Raw genomic sequence first — 16,404 nt, 5'->3', positions numbered from 1 at the left:
AAGTGGACAATAATAAACTTTTTTATATATAAATGTTATAGTAGAATTTGAATTCGTAACGACTGTCCTTTAATATAAAACTTAGATATCAATTGATTTATAATATAGGTAGGATTTCAAAAAAAAAAAAAAATTGAGCAAATGGTAGGATTTCAATTTAAAAGTCCCCCTTTTGATCACGATAGATTCTACTAGTTTTGGAACCTATGACAAAAATACGTACACTTATATCTAACAAAATTATAAAACTTTAAAAAGTTATATATAAACAAATAAGCATTTTTGTTTTTTCTGGTAGTGGTAGTTGGAGACGTGGAGCTCTATATAATTTTAAAAGCAGCCAACTTGTTTATTACTCCAAAAGCCACAAAACCTTCATGCTTGTCCAATCAACACAGAGAAACCAGAGGTGGCAGCATTGTTTGATATAAATGAGGTTAGTTTTCCTACCTATATATAACTCACCATGATCCTAATCCGACACATAATGCATGCACCTTCTTCTTCTTTATTGTTTTGGAAAGTATTGCGTGTACCCTTTTAAGTATGGCTGAGTGGCACTAAATTCAATATTAAAAAAATATAAATAAATATTATTGTTTATCTTTGATGTGATAGTCACTCCACAAGTACAAGTATTTGTAGGGTGTGGGGGGATAAGGATCAAGATTTAAGTTTTTAGGAGAAAGTTTCACACGCATATATGCTTAGATTAGGTTAGAGTAGAATTTTGATCTTGTATAAAAAAAAATATACGTAAATAAATCTAACAACAACAACAACAACAACATAATAATAATAATAATAATAATAATAATTTTGTTCATAATTATTAAGGTGAAACATATTATGGATGATGTTCAATAAAGATGATGTCAAATAATAAATATGTATGAAAATAATATTATATATACTAATTATAATTTACAATCTCAATCAGGGACGGAGGTAGCATGGGGCGAGGGTGGGGGGCACTTGCCCCCGGCCCCCCTTTGACTCTATAAAAATGCCTTATAGTTACTGTATTGGTAATACGTTCTTAAAGAGTTTGACACTTTGACCCCTCTAATAAAAAAGAAAGAAAAAAAAAAGCAGCCCCACTCCCACCTTAAAGAAATATACCAAAAATAAGGGATAAAGCTCCCCTCCTCATATTATTTTTTTCTTAGTTTTTATATTGTATCATGTTTTTTACACGTTTATTTTTTACCTATTTCACTAATCAGAGCACTTTCTTTCTTGCTCATCCCATAAATAACTTACCCCATAAATGAATGATGAAATGTTGTTATTTCTTAACTATTTTACAATTTCAAAATTTGAATTTTTGTTATAAACTTAAATTTTAAATACAAATTTTAAATACTTAGAAGGATAGAGAAATAAATGTTGAATTTTACATATTTTAAGAAGCAATCAAACAAGAAGACATATATACAACTTTACAAGTATTTGCTATATTTTAAATATTTTTAGATTTCATAAAATAAAATAAAAAATTATAGATGAATTTTTTTTTTCTTAATTCATTTTAAGGAATCAAATTAGATGTCTAAACTTTATGTATTTATTTTTCTAAAAAAAAAAAACAAAAAAAAAACTTTATAGATTTACATTAATCTCTTCTTTCAACTTTTAGTAACTATGAATTTGTTATTTTTGTTTCTTTCTTTTAACGATATGAAACATATATTTGTAATTACAATTGTTTATTTACAATTTATTTTGTTACTGTTATGGATTAATATATTTAAATTATTTTTCTTTTAATACTATCTTTTAATTTTGCTCCCTTAAATCTTGGCTCCTCACTAGTCTCAATAAATTAAGAAATTTTTTAAATCTCTCTCTAACATTAGTACATTACATTACCCTTAAATTATTGCCAAATTGAGACTTGGGGATCATATGGACCAGTGGTTGTGGATGGGGTGGTGACCTACGAAAGCTAACGCAATAGATGTCAACACTCAACAAGACGTGAAGAAAAGGTTTGAAAATGTTAGCAAATATTAACATTTAATATATGTACAGTGCTTATTATATAGTATATATTCCCCTCTGCTTCTTGAAATCTGCCTGTGATTCTGCAGGGAAATTTATTATAAGCACCCTGGGTGTGTGAGTAACACTAATCGGATTTAATAATATATATAAAGAAGAAAGAGAGGGATTTTATTTTTACTTGTAAAAATAAAAAACACAAATCGGATTTTATTATTATTTTTTTCCTTTTCTTTGGGGTAGATAGGCACAGTGAATTAAGGAACGATAACCATGTGGCTAAGGTCACGTGGATAGTTTAGGTTATAAATATAAATATATATACATATACTTATTTATTGAGAATCGACCGTTTAGGTTCTTTGAACAATGGAATGCCTAGATCAAAAAGAAAAAGCAAAGCAAATTACCTACTACAATCTTCTAAAACAAAAAAAAATTTACCTACTACAATGTCGATAATAACGAATAGCCCATTTAAATACGTTAAGTTGAAGAATGAAGGATTAAACCTAAACATCAGAATGCGTAAATAATCATGAACCATTCAAAATAGAAATAGTAATAATTTTTTACGCAAGAAAATTCGATATACATATTGCTGAGGTATTGTGATGCATATATAAGAGCTTAATCTTTTTTTTTTTTTTTCAACTAATTAATTATCCTTCTACTTTTAGCAAAGAAAAGTTAAAGAGTCTCCCTCTCTCAATATTTTTTAAAATAAAATATGAAGCATGCATCTTTTCGAGATTTAAAAATCTCCCTCTCTCATAATTCATTCTAGATCATCATCTTTTTGATAGATTGTTGAGCTTATTTTATAGAGCTTCGAAACCATAAGGTACTAATTTGTTTGGGTTATTTCAAGTTGAGAGGACCTTCTTTTGGGTTTTGATTTTAAGGGGAATATATTGGAGTACTCACAGCAGTGAAGCTAAATAGTTATATAGCTAATTTAGCTTCACCAAAACACAAAAAATGCCCTACATCAATGTATGTAAAGCTAAAATTTTTTAGCTTCAAGCTTCCGTACGAAGCTACTTTTGGCTTCGTATGGAAGATGAAACTAAAACTTTAAAATATTTTTTTAATTCCTACACATATTAAAATAATACTTCTTTCTATGTTTTTTTATTCTTTTCTCTTTCTGCTCGTTGCTTTCATTCTCTCCCTTTCTCCTTAGATCAGCTCTCAAACTCATTAACTCTCAACTCTTTCAAATCTCAAACTCTCACCTCTCCGTCTCACCGCCGCCGGCCCGACTCGAACCTCAACATCATCGGCCCACCGAAGCTCAATGTCACCGACCCACGGGCTGACCCACTCCGTCGAACTCCCAAGCAGACCCAAGTCCCAAGTTGTCGATCCACGCCTCAGACCCACGCCAATGGGTTCATGGGTAGGTTGCTGGGGTTGTGGTGTGTGTTTGTTGTGTCTCTTTGGATTGCATATCTAGGTTTTTTTTTTTTTTTTTTTTTTTTTTTTTTTTTCAATTGGTTGCTAGTTTTTTGGTTGAGCTTGAGGCTACTGTGATTGTGGTTGTGGTTTGGTTGTGCTATGATGTTGCTGTGGGTTTTATTTTTGTGGTTGCGGGTTGATTTTCTTGGGTAATTGTGGGCTGATTTTGGTGGTTGTGGCAGTGGAGGAGTTGGCTGTGGGTAATGGTAGTGGTGGTGGGCTGTATGAAGTGGTGGTAGGATGTATTATTTTATTGTAGTAGATATATTATTTTATTATGATATTTATATTATTTTATTGTATTAAAAGCTAAAATAGATTCACTGTTGCTAGATGTTTTGTAAAATGAATAGGTAAAATAGATAAAGTAGTTTTTTGTGGTGCCATATAGCTAAAAAATAGCTTTTATGTGCCTCTAATTTATTCAATATATTTTATAATTTATAATTTAAATGTGTATGTTTTTCAGTATTTAGGTTAGTTTATGGATAAATATTATTCTTTTTTGTTTGCTTCAATTGAGAACTTTATGCTAATATATTTTTTTCACATTTTCTTGTATGGTTGTATAAAAAAAATGTTAAAAGAAAACTATCTCTTATTTAGTTTGAAGTGATATTTCTTTTCAAAAAAAGAAGAAAAAAAAAGGAAAAACTTGGAGTGAGATAAAGTTGTTTTCTACTAAAATTTTGTGGAAAACAACTTTATCTCACACGAAACTAAATAAAGGAAATTAAAAAATAGTTTTCCAACTTACTTTAAGTTCAGTACCAATCATAGGAAAATGAGTTAGTTTAAAAAAATATTTTTTTTTTTGTAAAATTATTCATTTTTCAAAAAATGTTAATGTTGAAACAAACAAATTGCAATAGAAAATGATGACTTTCTTTGTTCATGAAAAAAAAAATTGAATTAATGGATTAAACAATTTTAACCCCTACTAAGCTATTTACCAGTTTTAAGCATGTGACCAGTTAGGTCCGATTTTTTAATTAGTTATGTAGGGATAAAGGCCCAGAATGACATGTTGGGCCTTGGGCTTTTGTCCGGGAACGCTGAATTATCCGAGGAGAAGCAAGTAGTTATCAGGAGTCCCTAGTGAAAGACTTATAAGTGAGGAACGAATGGAAGGTGATCCAAGAAGAAGTTCCTCCTCGGATATGATGAAGACAACTCAAACATGTATTTTAGCAACTAAGGTAAATCTCCAAAAAACTCCAGTGATAAGAACGTGTCTCATAAACGTGTAAGAAGGAAAGAGATTCAAAAATATCTAAGAGAAAGCTGCTACCACTGCATTAAATGCACTACAGTTACTTTTTTGGCCGCATTTATGCGGAGAAGACCTCTGAACAGTGCTGCCTTGGCGAACGCAACTCACAGAAAGCCAAAGAGGGTGTCTGATAGGACAGGTACTTAAGTAAGGGCTCAGATGATCAACAAGTGTAGGATCAAGATGGTCCAAAGAGGGCTATATAACGTGAAAGACCCTCCATGAAAGAGGGGAGAAAAAAAATTGTAAACAAATCTGTAAAAAAGCTTTAAGAGTAAATATTTAAGAATCAGTGTTCTCGGACCAATTTGAGAACGTTATTCCTTAACAAATTTCTGTTATCCTTCTCTTTTTAGCATCAAAACTTGTTTTTCTGTTATCTAGTTTACGAAAGCGCAGTTTTCCAACCCATTCTCTACAAATTTATTGTTTTGGGCTGTTTTGGGCTTAAGTCCATATACCCGTTGGGCTAGGAGTCTAAAAGCGGTCCTTACAAGTTAATTACCTATCGAGTGGATATACACGAGCAGTAAAATCTAAAAATCATACATCAAATACAAGATGTGTTTGCATAAAGAAAAACCTGTAAAAAAAAAACTCTTTGCGGCCTAGCCTAGTAAATGATCCACTAGAAAGACAATTGCGATGCAATATACTTACAAACCCTCTTAGTCTACAAATGCATTTGTATCCCATCTTCTTGCTAGTAATTGGCTACACTAGTTGTTTTTCTTTCTAATTCTGACTCCAAAAGTTGAGACGCATACCGCAAAAAACAAGCTAATGGATACTCCAAGGCCACTTGAAGGTTTTTGGGATATGTTTTCTGATTTTTAGTACCAATCACTCAATTAGGATATGATTTTGTGCGTTTTATGAGATACAAATAAGGGTAATTGGATGGGAACAACAAGGAACAAAATAGCAAAATTCTCTCAAGTATACAAACTCACTCGAGCGAGTTATGGGAGCGAAAGTTTATGTCTAATTGATTTTTAAAATCTACCAATTTCTCTCAAAATTAGCCTAACATGAGAATTTGAGAAATTCTTAAATGTGTAATTCCAGCTTCAACTTCTTATATTGTCTCCAATGCAAATACAACCCAATAAAAACACAATAAAAGGAAATTTTGCAATTACAATAAAATTATTTTACACAAAATAAACCAACACTATAATCCCAACCTTTTATATTATAAAGCTATGTATTTCTATGATTTTATCATGAATAGAAAAAGATGTTGAAAACTTGAAACAAGGAATCAATTTCTTCTCTGTTATGCTGTAATTTTGTCCATTTGTGAGTTCATAACAGATTGCTAAAAGTATCACTGAATCAAGTGCCTGTTTTTTTTTTTTCATAATCGAGGTGTCATAAGATGGTAATGTTATGACATAATGAAACATGGGAATGAGATTCAAATAATACAATAATAAAAAAACAAGGTTAAAATACAAAGGAGGATTGTAAATCGGAAAATGATGATATCATCGAAAATGGCACAATCTTGTGCCCCAACTTGCCATGTGGCGAGTTGTAATTGGTGAAAGTGTGTCCCCACATGACCCACAGACACTCCTTCACCAATCACAATTCACCATATGACGAATTGTGATACAAAATTGTGCTATTTTTTTTTGGTCCTAACACAACTCTTGTAAATCAAACTAAAAAAAAGGACAAAACAGGGACGGAAAGACAGCCCAGGCAGGGAAAGCAGAATCATCACTGACTCTTAGGACTTTTTGGAAGCCCTAAGATGAATAAAAATCAAAAGTGCTTTTCACTTGCTTTGTTCAAATGTAATGAAAATAATAGTACTACTATCTACTTAAAGTTCTAATTCTTCTATAAAAAAGAAGAAGATATAATTACATTCTTGCCCTCACATTTTTTGGCCATTAATCTTGCTTTTGTATTAATACAAGTCTTACTTTATCAAACTCATAATAAGATGAATAGATTATTATGAATAAATGAGTTTTGGAAGCAAGTTAGGGGTAGAAAACAAAACAAAAGGAAACTTGTAATGAAATTTGATTCTAGGCCTATGAAGAAATAATAGATGATAATTTGGTACTAAACACCTTACAAAATGGTAATGAATAGGATTCATTTAAGTCAAATATTATACACTTTTTGATTTACAAGAAGCAAAAATTATTAGGTATTTTCAGATTACGGTGATGTGGAATTCTTTCATCTCATATTCATAGTAGAAATCACAATGAATTTAATTAGTGGGGTACACCATTAATTTGAGGAGAGAGAGTACCGTGTTATTGTACTCTGAGAGTATCTATTAGTTAATCTACAAAAATGGTGAGAGTTTGAAAAGAATACACAGTCTACGTTAATAAGAAGTTTGGTTGGAAGTACATAATCGAAAGGTATTAAAGCAAATTTGATATTACCCAAATGTGTTCCTATTTTTGCCCCCAATTATCAGTTTACAATAAAAAGAAAATCGATACAAAATTGTAGCAATTTTATTTTTCATGTTTAAATAAGAATAGCATGTCAAGTTAAATATATTAAATAAACTAAATACCATGAATGTACTCTCAGTATGCATGGATTTTTTCACAATTGTCAAGTAAACATGTTATGACTGTTGCTAATAAACGTAATATTAATTAATAGTGGACTTAAGTAAAAAAAATGATTTTTTTATTAAGTAAGTATAGAAAAAGTGATTTTCCTACTTCGTGTAGTCATTATTAAAGGTGTTAAAAGTAGTGAAATATCCATTAAATTTCATATAAAATGATATTACTCTAATAACAAATTCTCACATCAATAATTTATATATATAAAAAAGTACTCGACCAAATACATTACTTTCATCTTTGAAAGTGCAAATGCCAGCGAGAACAATCAATTTTACACTTGAGCAAACATGGTGGCATAATTTGTAAAGCAAAATCTTTTAGAAAAAAAAAAAACTAAAGTTGATAAAAGAAGAAAAAGAAAGACTGCTAAGGTGCTGCATGTGCGCTTTATGATTCACAGGTCTTGTTTGGTGTTCTCACATCCATAAATTATACTTATATCACAATGATAAAAAAGGAAATGTTACAATTTCCAACCAGTCTAGAAAAAGACAATTCAATTTTTAAAAATATTAAAAGGGAAAGGTATCGTATAGGCTTAAAACATTATTAACCCATAACGTTTAATTTACATATGATTTTAGTCCATGAAATTTATTTATTTATTTTTGAAAATATTAAAATAATTGTCTTTAATTCCTTACATGAGGTAGCTAAACTAGAAAGTGAACTGAGCTAACGTATTTTGATAACACACAGCATGTGATGAAGAATTTGTTGGCTTTAGATAAAACCAAGCTATTTTGTAGCCTTATGGTTTGCCTTTAGTTTATAGAGTAAAATACAGTTAATACATGTTTGGACAACTGACAACTAGGTTCAATCGTTTGAGATTTTTCAAAATTGATCAACTTGGTCTTTAAACCGAACTTAGACCTTAAACCGTTACTTATTTTTCTCATTCTCTTTCACGGTAATTAGGGAGCAACCCATCGAAAAAAAAAAAAAAAAGAGTTGGCCAGTTTTTGACATGACTAACATTACCCAAACTTTAAGAATGTTAACTATATTTTACCCTAGTCTATAATATAAGGCCATGTAAAAAAAAAAAACTAAAGTGACCTTATCATTTTGCCAGGACTAAAAACGAAAATTTTTTAGTTTTGAGTAAAAACAATCCTCTTAAATTTTAGCGATTAAAATTCTTCTAAAAAAAAAATTTAGTGAATAAAATTTAAAATAGATCAAGTGCTAAAATATAGGTAGCAGGCGTGTATTTTGCCTACTGCATAGGAGTACTGTGTAACATAACGGTAAGTTGGTAACATTTATTACTGAAGGCAAAGCGTCAAAGGTAAAAGCGCTTGCATTAAGACTAATAGCATTAGCTTGAAGTCGACAGTTAAAGTTTGTTTGGATACAGTTTATTTTGATAAAATTAAAAAATTATTGCTAAAAGTACTATAGATAAATGTAAAAATTGATTCAAATAGTATGGTGAACTCATGAATAATACCAAAAAGTACAATAAAATTTATAAATAGTAACAAAAATAAACTAAATAATAAAATAACTTTAATTTTTCATTCACCTCCAAACGCAACCTTACTAAAATAGGTAAAGGGGTTTTATTTACTTAATTTTTGATAGTGGTTTCATTATATTTATTTAATTTTTTTTGAACATATTAATTAATTAATTAATTATTTATTTTGCTTAGGGGCTGAGATGATATTTTGCACAAAGAGATTGTGTATGAGACTGGCTGTTACAGTTACTTACTGCATTGCCACTACTCCATGCTCTTTTAGCGGTTCCTCTTCCTGACTCCTCTGCAGAATTGGTATTGGTGGGGTTGTCTTCATTTTGGTCCTCAACTCCTATTTTGGGTTCAAAACCAGGTTTTTTAAACTGGGTGTTGCTTGGTTCTTCTATAAAGTCTGAGTTTTTCTGGCTTTTACATGGTGGCTCTTTGATGGGTTTTGATCTGTGAGTGCTTCTGTGGTGATATAAAGTTAAAAAGAGTGTTTTTTCAGAGAAGAAGGAAGAGATGGGGGACAAGTCTCAAGTATTGGAGGCTGTGCTGAAGGAAACTGTGGATTTGGTAATAGATCTGGACATTTGGAAGCATTTTATTTTGGTTTGCCACTTGTGTTTGTTTGTGAAAAATGGTTCTTTTTAACTTTGTGAGTGTAGGAAAACATACCCATTGAGGAAGTGTTAGAGAATCTGAGATGTAGCAGAGAGGGGCTTACCTCTGTGGCTGCTGAGGAGAGGCTGGTCCTTTTCGGTCACAATAAGCTTGAAGAGAAAAGGGTACTGATTGCACTTATTGTTCTTTGGTTTTAGATGTTGGCTTGTGTTTTTTTGTCTCAAATTTTGTTCTTTTGGGTGTGTTTCAGGAGAGCAAATTCTTGAAGTTTTTGGGGTTCATGTGGAACCCGTTATCTTGGGTCATGGAAGCTGCTGCTATCATGGCCATTGCGCTTGCAAATGGAGGAGTAAGTGTTCGGTTTATTCTTTTTTTCTTCTTCAGGTTCTTGTTGCTATTTCTTTGAGAATTCTTGCTTCACTATGAATTTATGGGCTTGCACCTTAAATTTCTGCAGGGGAAGCCCCCGGACTGGCAAGACTTTGTGGGAATTATAGTCCTGCTTTTTATCAACTCGACAATTAGTTTCATTGAGGAGAACAATGCAGGTAATGCTGCAGCCGCTCTCATGGCTCGTCTCGCTCCAAAAGCCAAGGTATCAGAATTGGCAACTTATTTTTCTGTTGTCAAATTAGTGATTTTTGAATTTGGTTTGCGTTTTTCGGACTTATTTAGATGTTTTTAAGAGTGGTTGTGTGATAATTTGCTTCCATCTATGTTGGTTTCAATTATGATGAATTTGTTATGAAGGTTCTTCGAGATGGAAGGTGGAATGAACAAGATGCTGCGAATCTCGTTCCCGGTGACATTATCAGTATTAAATTAGGAGATATTATACCAGCCGATGCTCGTCTTCTTGAGGGAGATCCATTGAAAATTGACCAGGTTGGTCTGCTGCTGCTGCTCTGAGTGTATTGCTGTACCATGTATATTAATCATTGGATTTGTTGAACTTTAGCTGTTTTCCTTATGTTCTGTTTTGGGTTTTACAGTCTGCGCTTACTGGTGAGTCCCTTCCGGTCACAAAAGGCCCTGGAGATGGTATCTACTCCGGTTCAACTTGCAAACAGGGAGAAATTGAAGCAGTGGTCATTGCCACAGGTGTGCATACCTTCTTTGGGAAGGCTGCTCATCTTGTTGATACCACCAACCAAGTGGGCCACTTCCAAAAGGCAAGGAGATAGATTTACACGGAACAGTCCATCTTTATTATGTAATTTGTCTTTCCTGATTTTTGTTCTTAATTTATTCTTGTTATTTGGTTCTGTAGGTCTTGACTGCCATTGGGAACTTCTGTATATGTTCAATTGCTATTGGGATGATTATAGAAATTATTGTTATGTATCCCATTCAAGACCGCGAGTACCGCCCTGGAATTGACAACCTTCTTGTGCTTCTCATTGGAGGAATTCCGATTGCCATGCCTACGGTTCTATCAGTGACAATGGCTATTGGTTCTCATAGGTTAGCTCAGCAGGTTGGTTGGGTCCCTTTGGATGTCCTTGATTTTGTTATGAGGGGGTTATGTTATTAATGGAACATGGAAATAATGATTGTAGGGAGCTATTACTAAGAGGATGACAGCAATTGAAGAGATGGCAGGCATGGACGTTCTTTGCAGTGACAAGACTGGAACTTTGACATTGAACAAGCTTAGTGTTGACAAGAACCTTATTGAGGTCAGTTAGGAAGTGCTGTTGCTGCTTGCTGGCTATGGCTGTATTTCTTCATGCAATTAGAATGTAAAAAATCCTTGTTCGATATGCGTGCTTATTTTTAAACTCTTCAGGTTTTTGCAAAAGGAGTAGATGGAGATACTGTTGTCCTAATGGCAGCTCAAGCCTCTAGAACGGAGAATCAGGATGCAATAGATTCTGCTATAGTTGGGATGCTGGCTGATCCAAAGGAGGTAAATTTAATTGATGCCAAGATTATTCCTTCGCTTTGTGATTGTTATGCAATTACTCATACTTAACACCTCATTTGTTTATTGAATTGAGATCAAGGTTCTTTTTCTTGGAACAAATTTATATCTCATTCATTTCTTCACTTAAATTTATTTATTAGATTCTAATTTTCTATTTGGTTTCTTGCTACCAAAAGGCACGTGCTGGCATTCAAGAAGTGCACTTCCTTCCTTTTAACCCTACTGATAAGCGAACAGCTTTGACTTATATTGACCGTAACGGTAAAATGCATAGAGTCAGCAAAGGTGCACCAGAGCAGGTAAGTTGTCCTCCCTAACTCTGGATATGCTGTAGTCCTTTGTTTGTCTCTAATTTATCTTAATTTCCTCTCTGCAATATGATTCTTAGATTCTAAATCTTGCCCACAATAAGTCGGAAATTGAGCGTAGAGTTCATGCTGTGATCGATAAGTTTGCAGAACGAGGTTTAAGATCGCTTGCAGTAGCATACCAGGTAACAGGATTTCTGTTCTTTCTTTTCTAATCCTATGGTAAATTACATAAGATGTACCACTTTTTTCTTGTTGTATTATATTTGACCTTTTCCTTACCAACACCTCTTTTATTGGGTATTTTGTACATTTATGCAGGAAGTTCCAGAAGGAAGGAAGGAGAGTGCTGGAAGCCCATGGCAGTTTATTGGTCTCATGCCTCTCTTTGACCCACCTAGGCATGACAGTGCAGAGACAATAAGGAGGGCTTTAAATCTTGGAGTGAATGTGAAAATGATTACAGGTGTGTTCTATTTGTAGTTGGAAGCCATGATTTTGATTGTATTTTGGTAGTTGAATTGCGACCACATCTCTGCCTGAGTGCCTGGTAAAAATGTAACAGCATAATAAAATGTTATTGCATGTGAGCAAACCCAAAAAAAAAGAAAAAAAAATTGCATGAATTGTAGTTCTGAATTTGGGTTGAGTTGGGATGTTTGAAATTCAGCCCAGATTGGACCTTTAAGTTCAATTTTAGCATGATTGCACCCAATGGTTTTGGCGAGTTAGAAGAGTATTATGTGTGAGCTGTAATACCTTTTTAATGTAGTTTGTCCTTTGTTATTGATCAGCTTTTCCAAGATCGCTCATGTAATATTTGTTTCAAGAGGCTTTTACTGTCCTCCTAGTTCTGGATATACTCTATCTTGTGGTAGTTTACTTGTGTTTCTGAGCCTTGTGTTTTCTGTCAGGGGATCAACTTGCAATAGGAAAGGAGACTGGACGCCGGTTGGGAATGGGTACCAACATGTATCCTTCATCTGCTTTGCTAGGACAGGACAAGGACGAGTCTATTGTAGCTTTACCAATTGATGAGCTGATAGAGAAAGCTGATGGCTTTGCTGGTGTTTTCCCTGGTATTTTATTTTATTTATTGGAATCATATATTTCTTGTGTTGAAGAATCTTAATTCTCATTCTTGATTACCAAAATGTAATTTTGTTTTGTCCTATGCTTATATGGTTTGGATTTGATTTATTATTTATTGATTTGTTCAGAGCACAAATATGAGATTGTAAAGCGTTTGCAAGCTAGGAAACATATCTGTGGCATGACTGGTGACGGAGTCAATGATGCTCCTGCCCTAAAAAAGGCTGACATTGGGATAGCTGTTGCTGATGCAACAGATGCAGCTCGTAGTGCTTCTGACATTGTCCTTACAGAACCTGGTCTTAGTGTTATCATTAGTGCTGTTTTGACCAGTAGGGCAATCTTCCAGAGGATGAAAAATTATACAGTAAGCATTGGTTTTAATTTTGATATAATATGCTTATAAATTTACATGGACTGTCAACATATAGTTAACATCGAATGCCATTTTGACTTGATAATAGTTCTTTTAATAAATTTATATGAATTTATATCTGTGTTAAGTAGGCTTAAGCTCTAGTTTTCAGTACAAGCATATATTAGATCAATTTACTGAATGTTATCTTCTGCTTGACAGATTTATGCAGTTTCCATTACAATCCGTATTGTGGTAAGCTAGTGTTCTTCAATTTTATAAAATAGATGGCACTCTGTGCTGTCATTGCATTATTATTATTTTTAATGTTTATTCTTTACATGAGATGGAACATTCAAATTACTTTCCACTCAGTATGTGTTATACTACTTACCTGTTTTGCTGCTTTGATTTGGTTACAGCTTGGTTTTATGTTGCTTGCACTCATATGGAAGTTCGACTTTCCACCTTTTATGGTGCTTATCATTGCCATCCTCAATGATGGTTCGTGGTTTCTTTCCTCAAGCAAAACCCCCCCTATATTTGTTCAAGTACACATTGCATGTACTTATAATGACTTTTGACACATTAAAATATAACTTATTAGCTTAAAAATAGGCAGATCCATATTTATTTGTAACGCTTTATGTTGGTGGTATGCTGTATATTGATGTGCTCTTTTGCTTACAAAATGAGCTGTTCTCTGCATGTGTTAACCGATTAAATGCTTTTCTCTACTGTATATTTTGTTGCACTAACAGTCTTATCTATATCAATTGTTTTATGCTAGTTACAACAAATCATGAATTTTGTACTTACTAGCATTATGATATATTAGGTACTATCATGACAATATCAAAAGATAGGGTGAAACCATCTCCTTTACCAGATAGTTGGAAGCTAGCAGAGATTTTCACAACTGGCATTGTTCTTGGTAGTTACTTGGCAATGATGACAGTCATATTTTTCTGGGCTGCGTACAAGACAGACTTCTTCCCGGTAAGATGGCCCAACATCCTTTGAAGCAGTCCTTGGGTGACCCTAGCAATGAAAAATGTGTTCTAACCCCCTTTTTTTTTGGGGGGGGGGGGGGGGGGGGGGGAAGAATGGGGGAAGGTGTCTATCTGAATTTCTCACTATGCCTGTGTGATTTTCTCTTTTTCAGCGCGTATTTGGGGTGCCAACCCTTGAGAAAACTGCTCATGATGACTTCCGAAAGCTTGCTTCAGCAATATATCTGCAAGTGAGCACCGTTAGTCAGGCCCTCATATTTGTAACACGATCTAGAAGTTGGTCCTTCGTTGAGCGTCCTGGGATGTTGCTTGTAGTAGCTTTCATTATTGCTCAGCTGGTGAGATAACTACCTGTTCATTTCATTATAGATTTTGTGTAATTGTTTAAGTGGAAAAGTTGATAATTAAATCTTTCACTGCAAGCAGATTGCCACTGTAATTGCGGTCTATGCAAATTGGAGCTTTGCTGCAATTGAAGGGATTGGGTGGGGTTGGGCTGGCGTGATATGGCTTTATAACATCATCTTCTACATCCCACTTGATTTAATAAAGTTCTTCATACGCTATGCTTTGAGTGGGAGAGCTTGGGATCTTGTCATTGAACAGAGGGTATGAATTGGACTGGTTTGTTGGAGTGCTTTATGGTGTCTTTGTTACTAGCTGTTCTTATTGATTGATTTCTTTGTTATGCAGATTGCTTTTACAAGACAAAAGGACTTTGGGAAGGAACAACGTGAGCTTCAATGGGCACATGCACAGAGAACATTGCATGGGTTGCAACCTCCTGACACGAAGATGTTTACTGAACGAACGCATTTCACAGAACTCAATCAAATGGCTGAAGAAGCCAAAAGAAGAGCGGAAATTGCAAGGTAGGCCGCAATCTTAGTAATTGGTCATTTGAACTTGACACAGGAAGTGTTTTAAAATTTCGTATAAAAAAAAGAGGACAATGGCCATTGTTTTAAAATTATTCTTACATCACAAGAATAATAATTTCAAAGTATTCGATGAGTTCTTTTTTCTTTTTGCAAATAACATCATAAGAGGACAATGAACATTTTTTACTGGGCATTTTGAAAGTTTTGAGAGTATTTTGGTCCTTTTAAAAATTTTGAGGTTATAATGGTTTTTTTATAGGTCAATGGGAAATGATTTTGGTTTGATCAAGTTTTTCATCTGCCCTAAACTCCTGAAAATGAGGAAAACATTTTCCGAAAAATGTTTCACATGCAAAAGAATAGGCTTTAGTTATAAATTTAACTTACTTTACTTTGGATATTCCATATTTTATATATTCTTCTAAAGTGCTGTATTTATCTTGTGCTGGCTCAATTTAGACACTTGTCTGATTTGAATTATTCTATTGGCCCTGTGCAGGTTGAGAGAACTCCATACACTGAAAGGTCATGTAGAATCAGTGGTGAGACTGAAAGGTCTGGACATAGACACAATTCAGCAAGCATACACAGTCTAAGGAAGATCATTTATGATATCTCACCTAATACTGTTAAAGATGCTTCAACTAGCACTGAGAGTAAAGACATGTAATGAACCTCTTGTTGTGAGTTAACCTTCAAACAACTTTTCTTCATATTTGATACTATAATATCCATTTTCAGCACTCAAGCAGCTCCTATCTGTTCTTTCTCTTGATTTTTTGGACACCTCTCAAATGACCTCTTGTAGTGCCCCATGATAGAAAACTGCTAATAATATTAATGGCATATAATGTTCATATTAATAAGGTTTATGTTCTTCTGGCCTTTATCCTGCTATCAGCTGCAATACATCACTACTTAGTTAAGATCTTGTTGAACATGGTTTTTGAAGTTGTAGTTACTAGGCTGCTTACTAGTGGTGGTGGTTATAGTACTTAACAATTCTTAAAAAGCTTTATTCTTGCCAGGCAATTTATTAATTAACTTATACTAAATTATAAAAGGATAGATCTATACTAAGGTTCAAGGGTAGAACCAAGTATTTTTGCTTGGGGGCGGTTGAATAATTATTATTTTTTGCTTGGGGATATTAAAATTTTAAAACATTACTTTCATATCCTTTTGTTTTTTTTGGTGTGGGGATGCCTTCTATTAGGGTTGAAAATGAACCGAACCGTTCATGAACAACTATGAACAGTTTGGGTTTCATATGAGAATAAGTTCGTATATGTGTTTATTTAGAAAATGAGTCAAGTTTAAGCAAAGGTTTAGGTGACCATTATAAAATTGAGATTGAATTGTGTAAGCTTATAAAAATTATAT

The 16,404-nt window shown here is 33.4% G+C and overlaps 1 protein-coding gene across 1 annotated transcript; it reads left to right on the top strand.

Annotated features, from left to right (window-relative positions):
* Positions 1-9,054: 9,054 nt before the first annotated feature.
* Positions 9,055-15,769, top strand: LOC126703480 (ATPase 11, plasma membrane-type). The gene is made up of 21 exons (XM_050402440.1): positions 9,055-9,397; positions 9,490-9,609; positions 9,696-9,794; positions 9,903-10,040; positions 10,196-10,330; positions 10,438-10,617; positions 10,716-10,922; positions 11,005-11,124; positions 11,235-11,354; positions 11,549-11,671; positions 11,761-11,865; positions 12,002-12,146; positions 12,595-12,759; positions 12,901-13,139; positions 13,350-13,382; positions 13,550-13,631; positions 13,966-14,126; positions 14,293-14,478; positions 14,567-14,749; positions 14,834-15,012; positions 15,521-15,769. Exons 1-21 carry the CDS (start codon positions 9,344-9,346, stop codon positions 15,615-15,617), a joined length of 2,871 nt encoding a protein of 956 aa, XP_050258397.1. The 5' UTR covers positions 9,055-9,343; the 3' UTR covers positions 15,618-15,769.
* The last annotated feature ends 635 nt before the right edge of the window (positions 15,770-16,404 follow it).

Source organism: Quercus robur, chromosome 10 (genome assembly GCF_932294415.1).
Source record: "Quercus robur chromosome 10, dhQueRobu3.1, whole genome shotgun sequence".
Lineage (NCBI taxonomy): Eukaryota > Viridiplantae > Streptophyta > Magnoliopsida > Fagales > Fagaceae > Quercus > Quercus robur.
The sequence above is the reverse complement of the archived record's forward strand: the minus strand, read 5'-3'. Positions and strand labels throughout refer to the sequence as shown.